At 48.8% G+C, this 20,550-nt stretch overlaps 2 protein-coding genes across 2 annotated transcripts; one reads left to right on the top strand and one right to left on the bottom strand.

Moving 5' to 3' along the window:
- Window positions 1-3,953: 3,953 nt before the first annotated feature.
- LOC123121604 (aspartyl protease family protein At5g10770) lies at window positions 3,954-6,261 on the top strand. The gene is made up of 2 exons (XM_044541623.1): window positions 3,954-4,200; window positions 4,687-6,261. The coding sequence occupies exons 1-2, from the start codon at window positions 4,104-4,106 to the stop codon at window positions 5,976-5,978; spliced, it is 1,389 nt and encodes a 462-aa protein (XP_044397558.1). The 5' UTR covers window positions 3,954-4,103; the 3' UTR covers window positions 5,979-6,261.
- A 3,010-nt stretch (window positions 6,262-9,271) lies between these two features.
- LOC123121603 (probable monogalactosyldiacylglycerol synthase 1, chloroplastic) lies at window positions 9,272-19,112 on the bottom strand. The gene is made up of 8 exons (XM_044541622.1): window positions 18,503-19,112; window positions 13,690-13,862; window positions 13,079-13,240; window positions 12,824-12,965; window positions 12,498-12,722; window positions 12,278-12,340; window positions 12,094-12,168; window positions 9,272-9,661 (listed from the first exon to the last, which is right to left on the bottom strand). Exons 1-8 carry the CDS (start codon window positions 19,028-19,030, stop codon window positions 9,425-9,427), a joined length of 1,605 nt encoding a protein of 534 aa, XP_044397557.1. The 5' UTR covers window positions 19,031-19,112; the 3' UTR covers window positions 9,272-9,424.
- Window positions 19,113-20,550: the final 1,438 nt, after the last annotated feature.

The raw sequence follows: 20,550 nt of genomic DNA, 5'->3' as shown, positions 1-20,550 counted from the left end.
GTAAACCTTGCTCTTCTCCCCTTTATAAAGGCGGGGCTAGGAGTAGCTCGGGGGGATCAATTCCATAGGCAATACTCTCGGTAGTCATACATCCTCTTGTAACCCATCGCACGAGGTGCTCCCATATCAATAAAAGGCAAAACAAGACGTAGGGTATTACTATTACCTGACTCTTTGGGCCTGAACCTGGGTAAAGCCTTCATGCGAACTCCCACTTGGTACTTCCGGCTACGCCCATTACCCACCACAAGTATCTGAAGGTTTTCTGCACCATCAATCACGAAGTTGTTCATGCCCAGTTCAACCATCAATCCGTAGATGTACTTGAAGAAATATTGGAATCGTTGTTTATCTATGTGAGGACCGACACGCGAAGTTGGCGAGTGGCAAGGAGACGGTGTCTGGAAGAGGCACTAGCGGCAGGAGATGCGGGGAGGCGGGTGAGGCCGGGAGAGGCACGCGAGCGGAGCGGCGGTGCCACGGCGGTGGAGCGAATGCGGTCGGGGAGGCGCAGGGCGGGAGCTGTTTTTTCACGCGGTTGACTCCCACCTAGTAATTTTTTTATTTTATTTTTTGCAAAGAGACTCCCACCTAGTATTGATGAGGCTATCTGACGAGGGTCAAGTTCCCTCTATAAAGGGGGTGTGCTGTTTTATTGATGATCACTAATAAAATATCAAGAAAAGGGAAGCCATGAAAACTGGAATTTTTTTGATCAACTTCCCAATACCCAAAATTATTGGAGAAATGATATCTGTCGGAGATGCTCTTAACGTTTTTTTTTCTCAATGCTTGTGTGTATCTCGTCCACTCACTTGCGCTCTCACAAGGCCCATCGAGCAACTAAAGCTAGGACAAAGGCCAGGGTTTTGCTAGCGAGGCCACTCGTCCCTGAAGAAGACTTTGAAACATTGCTGGGATCTGAGATTTAATGGTCCATAAGTGCTGAATTTATAGGCCGAAGTGGGTGCCTCGATCACTTTCATGTGGAAGGACTCAAATTACTTGCGGAGAGAAACGCAATTAATCTGTCAGAGTCTAGCAATAAGCACATCTCCAGGACAAAAAGAAGAGCCAGGCGGCAAGCCGATGCTGTTGCATTGCACCACGGCTCTCGTCCGTACACCGCACTGTACGGAGCAGTAATATTTTTCCCTCTGCGTCGATCTTTACCATTTTGCCCCCGTGCAAGTGCAAGATCTGGCTCGTCGACGAGCTGCTAAGGTTTGCGCACGCCGTGATGCCGACTGCTGACAGCTTAATGGCGGCCGGGCGCCCGCCCATTTTCAATTCAATGCGGCCACCCAACCCACGCGCGCGCCACGCGCCGTGATGACTAGTAAAATCTCTCCTCTTTTTCCCCGCCGGATACCCCCTCCTCCCCTCTGCCGCCGCTGCCGCTCCTATCCGATGCCGCTGCCAATAAACAAATGGCGTCAGTGAGCGAGTGTGAGTGAGTGAAGCCCCGGCCGGCCCCATGCACAGGCGGAGGGAGAGAGAGGAAGACCAAGACTGTACTGCACGCACAAGAGCGACGGTGCTGGAGCGAGCGAGCGAGAGGAGGAAGAGGACACGGCGCATGTGAGGCGCCCCCAATAATTCCTCGCCCGCGGCCAGCAGCCCGGTACGCCACCCTGACCGTCGCTGCGGGGCGAGTGAGGCCAACTCCACCGCGCGACCCATCCTGTCCGCGCGTGTCTGTTTTGAGTAAAACGGACGAATAGCGCGTGCTGGTGTTTTGAGTAAAACGGACGAATAGCGCGGCCCAGCACGCGGTTTCAAACGGACAAATGTCCGGATTTCGTTCATTTTCGACCCATCTCTGGCACAAATTTGCGCTCGGTTTGGGGTGAAACGGACGCGCGCGGACGGCCTGGACGCACGCCCTTGTCCTCCCTTGGCCCGCCTGTCGGGGACACCAGCAGTCCCTCCGTTCCCAACGCTTCCACCCTCTCTCTCCCGCCCCGCCCTGCCGCCGGCGCCGCCGCTATTCTCCGGCCGCCTCCTCACCGCGCAGTCCCCGGCCGTCCCTACCAAACCACGTCTCGACATGGCCGCCACCATGCCCGCGCTTTGGCCTTAGTTTTGGCCGTCGATCGAAGGTTTGGCCGTCGCCGTCTTTGCCGGTCGCAGAGGGGACACGACCGCCGGCGACGTACCACGGCGGCCTCGGCAGTTTCCGACGAGAGCTCCAGAGTGGCCAGTAGCCGGCAACCACCCCTGCTGCGTCGAGGTGATCATCCCAGCCTCTTCGCCACCACGCCGCAAGGTGTTCGACATTTTGCCCACGAAGGTATGGACAATGGAGACGAGTTTTTCTTCCATCACTTCCTTTGTTCATCGGACGATTCGTCGTCGGATGATGAAGATCTTGTGGTGGCTGCACTGGTCGTTCACGACCACATTCAACGGCAGCTTCCTCGGTACAGGGGGTCAGTCCCTGGCCGTGCTCCCAACCTGAACCGCAACAGGGAGAGAGGCTACACCCTGCTTTATGTCGATTACTTTGCCAACACCCCGCTCTTCAAGCCGGATAAATTCCGTCGCCGTTTTCGAATGGCAAGGCATGTGTTCAATTGTATCCGAGAGGGAGTGGTTGCTCATGACCCATACTTCGAGTGCAAGACGGATGCCCTTGGCAAGCTTGGATTCTCCTCTTACCAGAAATGCACCGCGGCCATCCGCATGCTTGCATATGGAATTCCAGGCGATCTGGTGGATGAGTATGTGCGTATGAGTGAGACAACATGTCTGATGTTAATGTACAAGTTTTGCCAAGCTGTGATCGAGGTGTTTGGCCCAGAGTACTTGAGGCAGCCAACTGCCGCTGATACAGAGAGATTGTTGACGACCAACGCAGCTAGAGGCTTTCCAGGCATGCTTGGCAGCATAGATTGTATGCACTGGGAGTGGAAAAACTGTCCATTTGCTTGGCAGGGCCAGTACAAGGGGCATGTCAACGGGTGCACTGTCATATTAGAAGCGGTGGCATCGCAGGATCTTTGGATATGGCATTCTTTCTTCGGCATGGCAGGTTCTCACAATGATATCAACGTGCTGCAGCGTTCTCCAGTCTTCGCGAGGCTTGCAGAAGGCCACTCCCCACCTGTCAACTTTGAGATCAACGGCCACCAGTACAACAAGGGATACTATCTAGCAGATGGTATATATCCTCAGTGGTCAACTTTTGTGAAGACAATCTCGAAACCCCAAGGTGAGAAGAGAAAGAGATTTGCCCAAATGCAAAAGAGTGTTAGAAAGGATGTGGAACGTGCTTTTGGTGTGCTTCAATCCCGGTGGGGTATCGTTCGAAACCCTGCACTGTCATGGGATGAAAGGAAGCTTTGGAAGGTGATGACTGCTTGTGTGATCATGCACAACATGATCGTCGAGGACGAGCGTGATGAGAGTATCTTCGACCAAGGATTTGATTATCAACGTGAAAATATTGAGCCCTTGCACCAAGACCCGGCCACATTTGAACAGTTTGTCCAATTCCACCGTGAGATGCGTGATTGGCACACTCATTTGAATCTTCAAAATGACTTGGTTGAGCACGTGTGGGATCACATTAACAACCAATAGATGTATTGGTCCATTTTATGTTCAGTCAAGACAATTTCGATTTGGTTGTAAAACTATTTTATTAAAGACAGTTTCAATTGGGTTGTAAAACTAATTTTCAGACAAATATTTGGGTTATAAAACTAGTTTTGATGAAAATATGGACATTTTTGGTCCTGACAGACAGGATGGGGCAACCCATTGCCCTACCCAAACGGAAAGAAACCAGACAAAACGAACGTCCGTTTGAGGTCGCGCGCGGTAGAGTTGGCCTGAATGACCTCCCTCCATCCACTCCTCCGTCCGACCTCGCCAGCCAGCTCCTGCCTGCCTGCGCCCTTGTTCCCATGCGCCGCAAGAAGCCCACCTCTCACCTCAGCTCGCGGCCCCAGAGAATCTTTCCCCCCCTTCCTCACTCCCTTTCTCTTTCCTGACCTCACCCTACCTCATCCCCCTTTCTTTATCCCCCCTCTCTCACTCTCTCCCTCTGCTGGCAGGGGAGTGAGTGAGCTGAGGTTGGTCGCCGAGGCGAGCGAGTGATGGCACGGGGAGGAGCTCGCGCCGTCGCGCCGGCGGCTCTGCTGCTCCTGCTTCTCCTCGCGGCAGGCGGCGGCGGCGTGCATTGCCTGAGGTCAAGTGAGTTCCTCGATTCTCCCACTCTCTCTCTCTCTCTCTTCCACTTCTTGATTTCTCTTTCCAGTGATGATGTTTCCGGGTGAGATGAGAGAGGACTAGAGCGCCAGATTATAATGGTTCTGGGAGTAGATTCTATTGCCCTTTTTGACCGACTGGGCGACAGTGTGCACACATTTGGTGGCGTTTCCATTCACGGCGATGCGGTCTGCAAACGGACCGTGGCAGCTCGTGCTGCAATGGCAGTGCCGAGAAGAAGCACTCGCTGGAAGAACCCATCAATTTCTGTGCCAAGAAACGGCGGCGGGTGAATCACACGAGCTTTTGCCATAAGTAGCACGTCCCAAGTACTTTTGCTCGTGCGGGAGAATCGCATGAACAATGACCAGAATGGCAAACTTACCCGAATGCCGCAGTACATGACCAGCCATGCAATTCTGAGCTCATTCATCTTTTTTCTCACTGTCTCGTGATGCCGTCGATCGTCAGGGGCGGAGAGCGGCGCCACGGTCCTGGAGCTGCGGCACCACGCCAGCCTCGGCTCAGGCGGCAGGAGCAGCAGGGCGGAGGAGGCCCGCGCCGTCCTGGCCTCCGACGCCGCCAGGGTCTCGTCGCTGCAGCGGCGCGTCGGCAGCTACGGGCTGATCAGGTCGCCGGACGCGGCGGCGGCGTCCAAGCTGGCGCAGGTGCCCGTCACCTCCGGCGCCAGGCTGCGGACGCTCAACTACGTGGCCACCGTGGGCATCGGCGGCGGCGAGGCCACGGTGATCGTGGACACGGCCAGCGAGCTCACCTGGGTGCAGTGCAAGCCGTGCGACGCCTGCCACGACCAGCAGGAGCCCCTCTTCGACCCCTCCTCGTCGCCGTCCTACGCCGCCGTGCCGTGCAACTCCTCCTCCTGCGACGCGCTGCGGGTGGCCACCGGGATGTCCGGCGGCCAGGCGTGCGACCAGCCGGCGGCCTGCAGCTACGCCCTCAGCTACCGCGACGGGTCCTGCTCCCGCGGCGTGCTGGCGCACGACAGGCTGAGCCTGGCCGGCGAGGACATCGAGGGCTTCGTGTTCGGCTGCGGCACCAGCAACCAGGGCCCGTTCGGCGGCACGTCCGGGCTGATGGGGCTCGGCCGGAGCCCGCTCTCGCTGATATCCCAGACCACGGAGCAGTTCGGCGGCGTGTTCTCCTACTGCCTGCCCCCAAAGGAGTCCGGCTCGTCGGGGTCCCTCGTCCTCGGCGACGACTCCTCGGCGTACCGCAACTCCACCCCGATCGTGTACACCGCGATGGTCACAGACCCGCTGCAGGGGCCCTTCTACATGGTCAGCCTGACCGGGATCAGCGTCGGCGGCGAGGACGTGCAGTCCCCGGGCTTCTCGTCCGGCGGCGGCAGGGCCATTGTCGACTCCGGCACGATCATCACGAGCCTGGTGCCGTCGGTGTACGCGGCGGTGCGGGCCGAGTTCGTGAGGCAGCTGGCGGAGTACCCGCAGGCGCCGCCCTTCTCCATCCTGGACACCTGCTTCGACCTGACGGGGCTGAGGGAGGTGCAGGTGCCGAGCCTGAAGCTGGCGTTCGACGGCGGCGCGGAGGTGGAGGTGGACTCCAAGGGCGTGCTCTACGTGGTCGCCGGCGACGCCTCCCAGGTGTGCCTGGCCCTGGCCGCCCTCAGGTCCGAGGACGACACCCCGATCATCGGCAACTACCAGCAGAAGAACCTGCGGGTGATCTTCGACACCGCGGCGTCCCAGATCGGGTTCGCGCAGGAGACTTGTGATTACATTTGATTTGACCGTGGATCATTGGGAGCTGCGTGTGTGCGTGTGCGCGTGTGAATATCCTATAGTTGGGGATTTGTTTTGGGATCGATCGATCGGTTCACCGCTGGTGATTGGCAATTGGCAATACGGTATTTAGTTATTGGTAAATGTACGTACGTACAAGCATTTGTAGTAGTTGATTGATCTAGCTTGTTTTTCTTCTTCTTCTTCTTTCATTTCTTTGTGGTTTGAAGCTGCTGGGTTCTTGTTTTTGTGTGCCCTGGTGCTGATAGAGGAGATGATTGTGGAACTGTCCTGTGCTTCCTGGCGTATGAAACGGAGAAAGTAATACTCCTACTAGTAGAACTCTTCAGGGAAAGAGGTTGTGCAATGCCAGGGCTGCAAGATCACGTGACGGGTGCAGTGGTAGAGCATTTTTCATGTAGCTGAGGGATGAATGATAGATCTCAGATTATGAGGGCGTGCCTATTCTGTAGCGATCAGGCAAATAAAGGCGCCGGCATGCAGGCAGGCAGGCAGGCAGGAAACATCATTCAGAGAATATGCACTGTGCAGGCATTGTTTGTACAGAATACATAAAATATACTGTAACAACAAAAACAAATCCTGCCTTTAAACCAAGCGCTGGGTTCCCCGTGGATACTCTCTTTTTATGCTACTCTGAAAGAAAACGAGTGCATTTACCCTGAAAGAAACGAGTGCATTTTTTCTTTTCTTTTTTGGAACATAATACAAGTGCATTTTGCGTGGCCGTAAGTTGCACTACATAATTTGTAAACCAGCGAAAGTCTGTAAAACTCGGTTTTGCCATGATGGTTAAGTTTTCGAAGATGATAACTGGCGAACATCAGCTGAGAGGTGATGGCAAGCGAATGTATTTTTAGACAACTTTACCTGGTAAAAGACTACAAATCCTGCCCTTTTTTTGCCGCAAAATTTCTCTTCTTCCTAGAATTTTCATGTGCTTCTGTAGACATTGTCAATCCAAACAACTAAACTTGCCACCTGAACGTTCACAAATGCCAAACCCCTCCCGATGAATCTTTGTCAGATACTGCGGGTGGCAAAACTTCTCGACTAGTACGTGATTCTTGCGATTCAGAGTGGCTTTAGCAAAACGCCGTTTCATGCTATTCTTTCTCACCTCACTACTACTCCCTCCTTTCCGGTTTATATGGTTCAATTCAAAAATCTCACCAACCAAGGTAGATGGTGAGTGGTGGAATGCTTTTTGTAATTTGCAAAAGCACCCAATTAATGCTCTTGTTTTCTTCAAAAATTTATGTTTACCAATGTATTAATTGCAATGCATGCATGCATAATATACATGCATTGGTCAATTTTCTCTTAATACATGCATACAATTATTTAATGCATCTTGGAATCTGAAATTGTGATGGGAAACAACCAAAATGAGCCTTATAAAATAAAAAACTAAAATTTTAAGATAAGGTCTATAAACCGAAAAGGAGGGAGTATCTATCTGTCCACTGTCCACTCCCATCAGCAGTGTGTTTATACCAAGTCAAGTACCACAGTCCTTTCCACATGGGTCAGCAGTAGCACTTAATGGAACATACCACTTGCACTATTAGTTGTACTAGTATCTTTTTAATTTAATTTAATAGTCTTCATGACAAATAGTCAAATAGATGGATTGCCACTGTTTACACCACATCAAGTTAAATTAGAGTATTTTTCAGTACTACTATTATTACACGTTAAAGAGATGAAGAAAAGTGCGAAAGTAGTACGAAAATTGACATCTGAGCATGGACACATCGTGCCTGGTTTAAAACAGATTTTTATGGCTTGAAACTTTTCAAATTTTTGTGTGAGTGCATATATAGCAGTGCAGTATAACGGGCCAAACTTTCAGCAATATACGTGTTATGACCGGCATATTAGGGGGTTTAGCCCAGTGGGTTGTGGCCCAAATTATCTTATCATTATTAGGGGCTTAGCCCAATTATCTTATCGTTATTAGGATCGTTTGCTTAGGAGTCAAGTAAACCTCTCTATATAAATAGAGAAGATGTATCAATCTAATCAAGCAAGAAGCAATCATTATTTGCTCGGCTTCCCGAAAGGAGCCGGGAGACCTAACCCTAGCCGCCTCTTGCGCCGCCGCCGCCTCTTCTTCATCGCGCCACGGTCAATCCTCCCCTTTCCCGTACAACCTACGCCCTAGACCAGGTAGGATTGTAGCTCCTACCAATACGTGCTTGCATGTAAAGGATACAAAAAAGACAATACAATGTATTATCAAGAGCTTGTTTTTAGGCCGAAATTTTGTCTTTCTTGTGCAGCACATAATACAATGTATTATTGAATGAAAGTTCACAGGTACTTAGCCCACATGCATGTCTATTCATGTAAAAAAAAATCAAATCTTTTAAGCACCTTTTTGAGCAGTTCAAAATAACGTGCTCCATTATCCCCTGCACCGAGAATCCGTCTTAGAAAGTACTCCCTTCGTAAAGAAATATAAGAGCACTATTATAAAAGTTTACAGAGGGAGTAGTACTGTATTTTAGAACATCGTCTACTCCGCAACAGACATGCAAGGCAAAATTCACGGCGGATTCATCACCCAGTCGGGAAAAACATGTTGATGACGGTCGGACCACCGTGTATTTGTGAGGTGGTCATACAAGGTCCCACCCCCACAAAGCTACGTACAGTAGCTATTTACACGACACAGTATTTAAGTACCGTGCAAAGCTCACCTGGCCTGACGGTGTAACCCACCCGACACAAGAGCTGGAGCCTGCCTGCCTGCCTTTCGGTAGATGGCGACGACAGCACAAGCGACCAAGGAACAGCTGTGGTCACAGCGCCCGCCCGCGGATACGTGCCAAATACCGTATCCTCCGCCTTGGGATTCTGATTCTTCAGCACTTGCCTGCAACTTGTTCTGTGTAAGTACAGTAATTTATTCCATCTCTCCTCGCCGGTGCTGGTGAACATCCATGTTTACTTCTCGCCAGCACATGACACACTTGCGGCGCCAAACCAAGTCTGATGTTGGATGCAACATCCTTGGAGGTATTTCAGCACTCTTCTTTTAAGCCATGGCAGCCACATACTTCTAGTACTAGTATTCACACGTAACAGCCTCATACTTTAGTATTACACTTAACAGTTAACAGCCTCATCCAACATCACACCATATAGCACAGCACAGCACGACTAGGCTAAGTCGAGCGATAACGGCGACACGGCGTTAAGGTTTGCCAATGTTAAATGGTCTCAGTAAGAAATAGTCTCGAGAAGATAAAACAACAATGAGAAGGGAATGCGACACAATTCTTTTCGAGTTCCTTTTTTTTCCCTTTCATAATGACATTTGCAAATCAATTGATAGTTTGAATCCTCACAAATAACTATCACTAATGCCGCACAAAAAAGGAACAAAACTAACTAAATTCAAAAGACGAATATATAGGAGCTTATGTTGCACATGCATATTCTGGTACAAACGACTTTTGCCTGACTAGCTCATGTAGATCATGAACAATTTTCAACACCGCGTCTGGGCGAGCCAGTTTCAGGGCATTTTGGGACATTATCTGGAGCTCATCTGACCTGGGGCCGAACCAGTCCGCAACAATCTTTGCGATATGTTCTGGAGATTTTGAGAACTTCCCACAACCATTTTCAACAACGTAGGGAACATTGCCAGCTTCCTGTTATGCAAAATTATAAAAATATGAACAAATTGTGCAGAAAGATCAGTGCTCATACAAAAGGCACTAGCCAAATTTCAGGGCGTTTGCATGATACAGTTCTTCAAATGGACAAAAACACCATCAGTGCATAAGAGCAACTCTAGACGAGTCGTCATGTGGCCCCGATCGCCATAATAGCTGCCAATATGGTGATTTTGGGCCAAAATGGCACTCTAGCAGAGTCGCCATATGGGTGTCGATCGGCATAATTTATGGAGCTCACTCCATATACGACCTTGTAGCCTCCATATTTGGAGGCTGGGAAGGCCCAGTATGGAGCTCGTGAGCTCCATACGCAACCGATAGTTGGAGGCTGGGAAGGCCCAGTATGGAGCTCGTGAGCTCCATACCCAACCGCCAGCGTGGGAGGGAAATTTCAGCTTCTACCTCGCGCCACGGCCGGCTTTGAAGCAGCGCGCCACCAGTACACGCACCGCCACGGCCAGGGCGACGTGACCGGTAACCACCCACCCATTAATAGCCTCCACAGCTCCCCCTGATTCCCTAGGCAGCCGTTCAGATAGCCACGTGGCTTCATCCCCGGCTGCGAGATGTCCCCATCACCAAAGCCATAGCCGCCTCCTCCCCTCCCATCTCCTCCACCGTCCAGGACAATGCCGCACGCAAGAACACAGCCTATTGGCTCAACTTGGCAGCAGAGCAGAACCTCCCGTCCCAGACGCCGCGCACCGGCGCGATCTCTCCCCATGGCGCACTAGCCGCGGCAGCGGTGGATCTGCCGATCACGGGGGATCCAGCGCTTCCCAAGGCAGCAGACGCAAGGGATCGAGCCCCCTCGTCCGGGCGAAGGAGGAGGAGGACGTCGTCCCAGTTGGCGCCCTCATCCCGCTGAACAACACCATCCCTGTCAAGGCCCGGCCGGAGCCCAAAGACCCGATCGACGTCGCGCTGCGGCTCTCGGCCCTCAAAGCTCGCAACGAAGAGCGCATCCTCCGAGAGTACCGCCCTGCACTCAACAACGAGGAGGAGCAGCGGCTGCCGCTCGTGAGTCCGACCTCTACACCTACTTCGATGATCTCTCAGAGGAGGGTGACGACTAGACGGCATCGGCCACCGACTAGTGTAGGTCGTACTATGTAGCAATGTCGGCTCGAATAGCGACATTGCTTAGTTTGAAAATGTTGTTAAACACATTTCACTTCGCTAATTATATGTAAAGTGACGCATTTTGGCAACTGAATATAGTTGCTACCAAGTTATCGTGTCGATACATGTGTTTGGTTACTAATTTGAGCTTAAGTTGCCCGTACAAAATTGAAGAAAATGACAAAAAATAGGAACAAATAAAATAAAAGTATGGAGGCCACATTATCGCGACTCTGTGTTTGAGCACAACAGCCACGGCCTCCACATCCATCCGGAAAATATCACATGGAAACCAAAATTCAAAGAAAACTTCGTGAAAACCATGTTTGGAAGTTTCAAAAAAATCTAAAAAAAATTATGGGACATTGTTATTTTCATAGCTCACATCCCGTAATGTATTTTTGGATTTTTTTCGAAACTTCAAAATATCTTTTCCACGTGGTTTCCACCGAATGTTCGTTTCCATGTGATATTCTCCCACGTCCATATGGAGCGCGCTCCATATCCCATATGGCGACTAAGCTAGAGTTGCTCTAAGTATATTGCAACGTCGATTGCTATACTGAATTGTCGATATATAAAAGAAATAATTAATGATTTATTTCCATCTACATAACACCCCACCCCCCACCCCCGCCACCCCAGGCGGGATGGCAAGGTTCAGAAATTTGAGTATCTAAAACATGATTTGACCAACAACTAATCCAATTATACGTAGGTTACTTTGCAAAAAGTTGTGAATTTGTATTCAAAATCAGTTTTATATGGTCATAATTTTGCAACCATTAACAAGATATTGTACACGAAATTTTGCTTCAGACAGCCTTACAACTTCTTAATGGAGGGAGTGATTCATAAAAGAAAGGTACAGAATAATCAAAATCAGTTTCGGAGCTAGCTATGGTCAGTGTAACTGCGTGCATCGCAGGCACAAAGTAAATGGATAATGCATGGTACAAACTACTATATTGCAATAACAGGGGCACAAGTCCATTTTGGTTAAGGATGCATACAATAGAAATGGCATGTGATTTGCAGCTAAGCAAGAGTGGTGGAGTGCGATATATGACAGTATGGTACACCACTATTTTAGTGATTTTTCATTTACCACCACTACTACAGCATATTCAGCATAGATTCATGGAGAAAACCAAGGATATACTGACTGTTCAACACACAGGTCTCATACGAAACTACTGAACAACATTACAAGCCAGAGTGAAGAACTCTGAGCCAAAGAATAGAATCATGCAGACCCTACAACAAGTGGCAGAAGAAATTACCTGCCCAGCAATGTAACCATTTAGAATAATGGGGAGGCCACGAATCATCGCCTCTGCAATGGTACCAGGTCCTGCCTGCAAATTGCCATAGATCATGTATTCTCAGATAACATCAGTCATGCAAAATATCATATCACATCACCAAGTGCATGATCTCAATATGTGGATCTAATATAGAGCATACCTTTGTGATGATACAGTCACAAGCACCCATGCATTCTTCCATCTTTGTAACAAAACCTTTCACCTAAGATTAGGAGGAAAAGAAACATTAAAGGAGTAACTTGGTGAGGGTAGAAAGAGTGGTCAAAATAACAGAAAATTTTAGTAGGAGAAACTGGTAAGGTATTACTGTTGCAAATTTCAAACGCTTGGAAGCTAAAAAATAAGCTTTAAGGAAGCACCTGAACAGGAATTTTCCAATTAATTGACTGCAACCTGTTAGTCAACTTCTTATTGCGTCCGCAAATTATAAGTATTTGACCCCTTGGTTCCCCAAGGCTTTCGTCATATAAAGCATTATCAAGAGCTCGAGCAGTGGCTTCAATAGGACCCATCCCTTCACCCCCGCCCATTAATAGAACCGCAGGTAGATCTTCATCCATACCTAACTCCCTACGCAATTCATCCTATTAAACAAGACACACATAGATATACCACTCAGTAACTTGTGCAGAAGGCAAAATATCCAGAAGCTAATGTGGTGCTATTGGTTGAAGAAATTGTTTACCTTCGGTGGAACAGGTTTAGCAAAAGATGGGCGCACAGGGAGGCCATAGACTTTAATTTGTGAAGGTTTCAGTCCAGCTTTTAGTGCTCTCTTTGTCACCTCAGCTGATGGACAGTAACATCTAGTCACAAGCTTGTGAAACCTAATGGAAAGCAGTAGCATAACTATTTCACTGTAAGATCAATTGCACGCTTATCTTAAAGGTAAGGAACCAAATACTGGCATGGAATTATACGAACATTGAAACCAGCATACCATGTTGGGTGACAAGTGCTCAAGTCGGTGATAACAGTTGTGAACGGAATCTTATCCAATAACCCTCTGGATCGTAGAACTCGAAGGGGGACATGTTGCATTAAAGGATGTACACTGATAATCACATCTGGTTGGTACTTCATCAGACCTTTGGCAACCTCTCTGCAAGAAAAGATGGGTAAATTCTAGATTATATAACCTGCTATTGCAAAATAAGCACCCAGACCTGCAGCTGCGGTATAAAACATCTTTAACAAGCAAACTCGTCTACATATATATCACTTCAATACTGATACATACAGTACCAAATAAATTATGTAAAATATGCAGTCATTGTGGCTAAGTTTGAAAACAGCTAGATTTCAGACATCCTCCAGCAGGATTTTGTGAATCCTGCATACCCCCTTATAGCACGTCTCATGATGACAGCATCACACCCAACCATATAATTGAGGCCCCAGCACAAAATTGTCTACAAAACTGATGGTAATTATAGCTATTATTTCAATTATAAAATTCTCTTAGACTAGATCGGGCAAAGTACAAGTCTTTTAAGCAACCTAAGATTATACTTTGGAAGCTCATTCAACGTGAAAAATTACAGTACTCACCTCGCTATGAATGTTGCTGTTGCAGCAAAATGTGGCTGGTGAATTACTCGTGGAGCGGTACCATAGTAAGTCATCTTCCACAAGGGTCCATGTTTCACCAAGAAACTATAGCTTCTGGGAAGTTGGTTGAAAGGCCATGGTGTATGTTCAGTCCACAAATCAGTGACGAATACCTGCAAAGAAAATCATTAACTACAAAACAGAAGAAGTAAATAGAATAACAATACTATCAATCAAACGACACAAGGAAAACACAAATCAATCATTCATTCATCCTAATATCCAAGAACCAGCCCAGTACGGATTGTTCAAGTGTATATGTGGACTGCGTGTATGATGTTGTCGGCGTGTTGTGCATTAGTGTTGTCTGCGGCTGCCGGCAGGCTGTGCGTGCAGCTGGCCAGCGTGTGTGAGGTGCGTGTCTGTGGCTGCCGGCAGGCTGTGCGTGCGGCTTGCTTTGTTCAGGTACTGTTAAATTCAGGAGAGGAAGAGAACTCGAGTAGTGCTGTCAATTTCTGCATGCAATGTTGGTGATTCAGATTCAGCATGGATAAGTTTGTCATGGTTTTAATAAATAGGCATGATTGATTTTAGTTGCTAGAAGGAAAGGCAGTGATACAAATTTTATAATTAGGATGTCGTTTTGCACAGTTCTATCAAGTTATTTGCATTGTACAGTCACAATTCTAAGCTTAATCTTGTTAGCTATGTAGCATTGCAGATCAGGCTCTTTTTTCCTACCAGATCAATACCTTTGGTCAGATTTAGCTTATTTGATAGTAACAAAGAATAAATGGTGTGAATATAACAAATAATATGCGGTGGTGACCTATCAAAACTATTAATGTGCATTTTGCAGTTCCGATTTTTACAATTTCTATTCTTCCCTTCTGATCCACAGTTTGCTCTTCTAACACATAATACTATATATGCACATGCAGCCCTTTCAGTTGAGCTGAGTCCTGGTATCCTTGGAAACATTTTTGATGAAATCCAGGTAAGTTCAGCATGATAATCATTCCATTTCTGTTAAATTTGCAGCACCCCCTAAAAACTATTGCTATTAGATCTGAAGACGATGCACCCTGGTAATTTAAGCCAAAAAAGCTGGGTAATGCGTTTGGCATATTTTAACTGTGAATGAGGGACATCTTGTTAATCGTTAGCAGGCCCTCTAAAACATCTCCTTTTTATTATTTGCTTTAGCTGTTGGAGATGTTCTCACCGGTGAAGATCTATATGCTGTAAGTCTTACGATGTTGAATTTTCTTTTATGGATATTACTGTACAAAATGATGGCAGCTTTGGGCCTGCACCCACATGCTAATGTTCGCTGACTCTATGATAGACTGTCTTTGAGAACAATTTGACGAACCACCATGTATATAGCGAATAAGTTTCTTTACAAGTTGTTAATCCAGTTTTTATCTCTGATCTATTTACTAATACTGTTAAAAAAATGTTTGTTTGGATGCAATATGTTCTGAAAAGACCCTTGGCCATTACTCATTAGGTTTTGTCTCCACTCCTATTTCACTGTATGATGAAATAATTATGGATGTTTTTTGCAAATACTTGGTCATTAGGTGTCATAGTTGTTAATTTAGTGTTTGGAAGTAACCAGGGATACTAAAATTATCATTAGGTGTTGTTTCCATTCTTTATTGATCATACGGGGAAATCTATCTGACTTTTTCTTATTTCTGAAAGTTTATGATGATTTTGGGCATACCAAGCTTAAAGAAGATATCTCACAAGTAAGTTTGATATACTCTGGATACATCTTGATATGTATGATATCCTCACTGCTTTTAGGGTGACACTGTGAACTTGGGCTTTTTGGATGGAAAAAAAGTTGATCCAAACCGACACCATGTATTCTTATGGATTTATGCTTTGTCAGTGTAATCTCCAATTTCATTCACATGTATACCATTACTCTTCTCATGGTCTTGCAGATGCATCGTGTCTAGCTTTTTAGCCTTACAAATTAGAGGTTTTGATTGATACATGCATATTATTGGAATATTTGGTGCTTTGAAAAGACTATGGGTGGAGTCAACAAACTGACTGAATGTATGAAAGAAATCCAAGACTCTTTGTCAGCTTCTCTTGGAGCTTCTGCTAATTTCAACAAGGTAATATTTAAGATTTATTACAATCTTGTATTTAATTATTTTATCTGAATCACTTACATCTATACTATTACACACAAAAAACTTGCATGATTAAACAGAGGAGGAACTTAAAGAATTGGAGTGAGCAGTGTGTGTCTGTTAGATCGATCTGTAAATCTTAGTCTACTTGCTGATTTCATAGGACTAATTCACTGGTGCACGGTGAATGCTCTAGCATACACAGGTGGATTTTCCCATATAATTGTAATATTAGTCAAGACGTGCATTGCACGTGCACGCTTACTAGTACCTGCAAAGAAAATCATTAACTACAAAACAGAAGAAGTAAATAGAATAACAATACTATCAATCAAACGACACAAGGAAAACACAAATCAATCATTCATTCATCCTAATATCCAAGAACCAGCCCAGTACGGATTGTTCAAGTGTATATGTGGATTGCCTACCCCTTTCCATCAGTTCGGACTTTTGGTTGTGTTGGCTAGTGCATGAAGCTTAACATGGTATAGGAGCTAAGGTCTTGAGTTCAAGTCCTGGCTTTCACAATTTATCCAAAATTGCTTCCTGGCTTTCACAATTTATCCAAAATTTGCTGCTGCCCCACTTTGGCCACATATAGGCCTCTTGAGCCATACCTCTGAGTCTATCCACGTGTTGACTTCCCACCTCACACGTGAGAGGGGGTGTTGAAGTGTATATGTGGATTGCCAAGCCCTTACCATCAGTTCAGACTTTTGGTTGCGTTGGCTAGTGCATTGAAGCTTAACACAGTGACAATCATCACAAGTGAAGACATGATAAATCCCCTGCTCTACTACACCGGAAACACAGAACCGAAAAGGATGCTAAATCATGGGCACAGCGTTTTGGTTCTCATGTCCAGATGAGCCTGATATCTGAGCCGACCAATCAACAATGTTGATCTGTGCATAAAGCAATTTCTGGGGTAATATGTGTGTGTGCACAAAACGAAGTATGAACTGCAAGTGTAAGATGTGCTCATGAACAGGAGGAACTAATTTGAATCGCACCGTTTTTCCGCAATGGATGGATGCGGCGACGTGGATCTGGTGTACCAGTGGTACAAGGATAGAATACATTATATGGCATCAATTAAGAGCATCTCTAGCAGAGCCGCTATAATCTCGGACTGCAAAATTGATTTTGCGGGCACTTTTTGCCCGGCGCAGAACAGATACTGCAAATCGACTTGCAAATTTAAAAACTTAAGATAAGCATGTTCCCGCTACATTTTAGATAGTCCGGACCTCGCCGGAGTTCACAAACAAACAAGCAAACTATACATCCTAGATGGAGGGCGGCGGTGGCTCACGGCTTCACGACGGAGGGCGGCGGCGGCTCACGGCTTCACGCCGAGGTGGTACTCGTAGGCGGATTTGTAGATGGTGTAGGCGAGCTCGTACTCCGTGTGCACCGCCTCGAAGCGTGCGGCGGCGCCCTCTTCGTCGGCGTCCAGCGCCTCCTTCATGGCGAATCGCACGGCCTCCGCCTCGCGGAGAGCCTTCGTCGACGGCCAAAGCGCGTTGTACAGCTCACCGAAGCGGCGGCTCCCGCCACTGAGGAAGAGGACCCCGCGGTTGCGAGCCTGCTCACGGCGCCACAGCTCGACGGCGTGGCCGCTGGAGCTGCCGGCCTCCACGTAGTGCCGGCCACGCTTGCGCGGCGGCAACAGGCAGCGGCCCCCACGTCCAGCGCCTCCTCCGCGGCCTTCTCCCGACATTGCTTGCCAGAGCTACGCGAAAACGATGGCAAAAAAGAAGAGGAAAGCGGCGGAGCTAGATGCGAGACGGGAACCCTAAATCGCCTCCCTCCCCATACATATAGCGGCTGGTGGGGGCAGTTTGCAGGCCGCCCGTATAATGTTTAGCCGCTGCAAATTTGGCATACCTGTTCTGGCCCGTAAAACGCCGGATACGCTATCCCGCCCGCAAATATATGGGCCTGTGGCAGGATAGCGCACCTGCTAGACATGCTCTAACAAGTTAAAGAATAATTTGGGAACAAGGAGTCAAGTGCAGGAAAGAAGGGCTCCAAAATCAAACTACGTGAGAAAGGGACCACTGCTCAGGGCTACCGGTAAAGATAGTGGTACCAGTCTAACTGAGGTTTGACCCATAAGCAGCATCGAAAAGGGCGGCCCAATCCGCTTTCTCGGTCACATTTCTCCTTACCCAAACTTTATGTCTTCTACCAGTTACACAAATGCAAACTTGAGATCCGTAATAGCCACAATTAGGTTGAGTGGATATCTCCCCAGAACTGTGTAACAACATCAAGTCTCTGTCTGAAAATGTACGTCACTTCTGTCCAACATTGAACGAATTAAGCAAGAATTTTGCAATGAACACACCCCAAAGTTGCAATTGACTTTCTCAAGAAAAAAAGGTTTCACCATCCTATCTAAAGTCACCCCTGATAGTCTAGCTAGTGCATGATTAGCCATCGTGAGCAAATACCTAACCAGGGTAGCACACAACTACCATACCAATAGTATCATATTACCAAAACAACTCCGACCAAGTTGCAACAAGCTACATTGTGCATGTTAACATTATAACATGGAACGGGAGCCTGGCAAGCAACAGGTACAGACGTATCATCGAATCCTGAAATTAAACGGGCGAGCCCTTACAAGACGAAGCAAACCGAACCTGGTAGTCGTCGCCATACTCCTGGGCAAAAGCGGCCTTGATGGCCTCGGCGGAGGCTCGATGGCCGCCGCCCGTGTCGCTCATGAGGATCAACACCTTCTTGGGCGCCTCGGCCCGCGCCACGCCTTCCTCCTCGACCGCCCCGTCGGCGTCCCCACCACCCCCTCCCCCACCGCCCCCTCCATTCCCTCCCCCGCATCCGCCCCCGCCGCCTCCGACGGCCGAACCGAGGGACGCGAACCCGAGCGGCGCGATTTGGTTCCCGTGCAGCCGCACGAAGCGCGCGAACTCGGCCCACATGTGGTGGAGCCGCGACGCGGCGGTGGAGACCGGGCCGGTGACGGACACGGAGACGGCGAGCGCGCGGGGCCCGCGCGCGCGGGGCAGGAAGGAGACGTGGGAGGGGGCGAGGGCGGCGGGGAGGGGCGGGGAGGAGGGGAGGAACGGGGACGGGACGGAGAGGAAGGCCGCGGGCAGCGCCGGGTCGGCGGCCGCGGCGGGCAGCGACGAGGCGGTCGGCGGGGGCATCGCGGCCAGGAGGAGGAGGAGGTCCGTCACATTCGAGTGCGGGATGTTGTGGGGGAGAGCCGGGGAGGGGGGAGGTGAGCCACACAAGCCGCAGAGGGGGAGGGGGGCGCGTCGGTTTTGTTTGGGTTGGGTTGGGTTGGGTTGGGGTTCCCACCCGGTCGGTGGTCGACTGGTCGTCGGGCTGGACGGTGCGCCGTGTGTCTCTGTTCGTGAGAATCATGAGCCGGTTGAGCTTTGAAGATAGTGGGTCCTAAAGTTGTTCAAAAAAATTGTTCAAAAAAGTGGGTCCTAAAGTATAAAAGGTGCCTAACCGATTATAAAAGGCTGGATATCGTGTTACATGCCGTATATCTCTTTGGCGCATGCTTGTACGGGATCCGGCTTGCCTGCTCCCTCTTCATGCTTTCATTCGTGCTCTCACTTCATCCTATGGCTGTTTTTTTTCTTTTTTTTTCTAATCTAATCATCTTCCCCCTGATTTTAAGGGGTGGAGCCGGGCCTTATTTTGTTCCAATCAAATCAAGCCACGTATGCGGGAGCACTGATGGGCGCACGCACGGGGAGCAGGCAAGTCTTGTCCGCTTGTACGACTGCAATGATTTGTTTTTCCCTTGTATCAATCAGAAGAAACACACAAAAAAGTCACGATAACTCACTCTTTTATTTTTGCTATAATGAAATGAGTTATCTGTTGTGTTGCTATGCTGCAAGATTATCTCTAAACAAACTAAAAGGTACTACTCCCTCCAATTGTATAGCGGTTGCGTCATGTAATTTGGATAGGAGAGAGTACTATTTTGGGACGAGGTAGTATCTCCAATTGTAGAGTAGTATGGCTTTTCTTGTGCTTTTCATGTCACTAAAATGAAGGATGACTTGTGACATACTCCACTCCGCTCCTAGCCCCGCCCCCGTCAGTGGCCACTCCGGCCCCGGCGTCCACCAGCTAGCTCCTCGCCGGCGGCCACTCCGGCACCGGCGCCCTCCCATGTCGTCCCCTCCCCCTCGGCAGGGCACGGCCGGCCCCGCGAGCTTCGTTGGATGGACGACAGCCCTGCCGGCTCGCCCTGCTCGCCGCCCCTACGCCCAGGTCCTCCGCTCGCCGTCGCCCGCCCTGGCCCTCGCTCCAAGATCCACCGCGTCGTCCGGTGAAGGAGGGCCTGGAGGATCCTGCGGGTGCAGACTGGACCTTGGTCCGTGGCCGCGACCGTCGTCCTCGCCCGCAGCCCCGTCGGCTGCACCGCGCCCGTGCCTCTCTGATACGTCTCCAACGTATCTATAATTTTTGATTGCTCCATGCTATATTATCTACTGTTTTGGACATTTTTGGGCTTTATTATTCACTTTTATATTATTTTTGGGACTAATCTATTAACCGGAGGCCCAGCCCAGAATTGTTGTTTTTTGCCTATTCCAGAGTTTCGCAGAAAAAGAATATCAAACGGAGTCCAAACGGAATGAAACCTTCGGGAACGTGATTTTTAGGAAGATTATGATCCAGGAGACTTGGACCCTACGTC

This window comes from Triticum aestivum, chromosome 5D (assembly GCF_018294505.1).
Source record: "Triticum aestivum cultivar Chinese Spring chromosome 5D, IWGSC CS RefSeq v2.1, whole genome shotgun sequence".
NCBI classification, from domain to species: domain Eukaryota; kingdom Viridiplantae; phylum Streptophyta; class Magnoliopsida; order Poales; family Poaceae; genus Triticum; species Triticum aestivum.
This window is presented reverse-complemented; position numbering and strand designations above follow the sequence as displayed.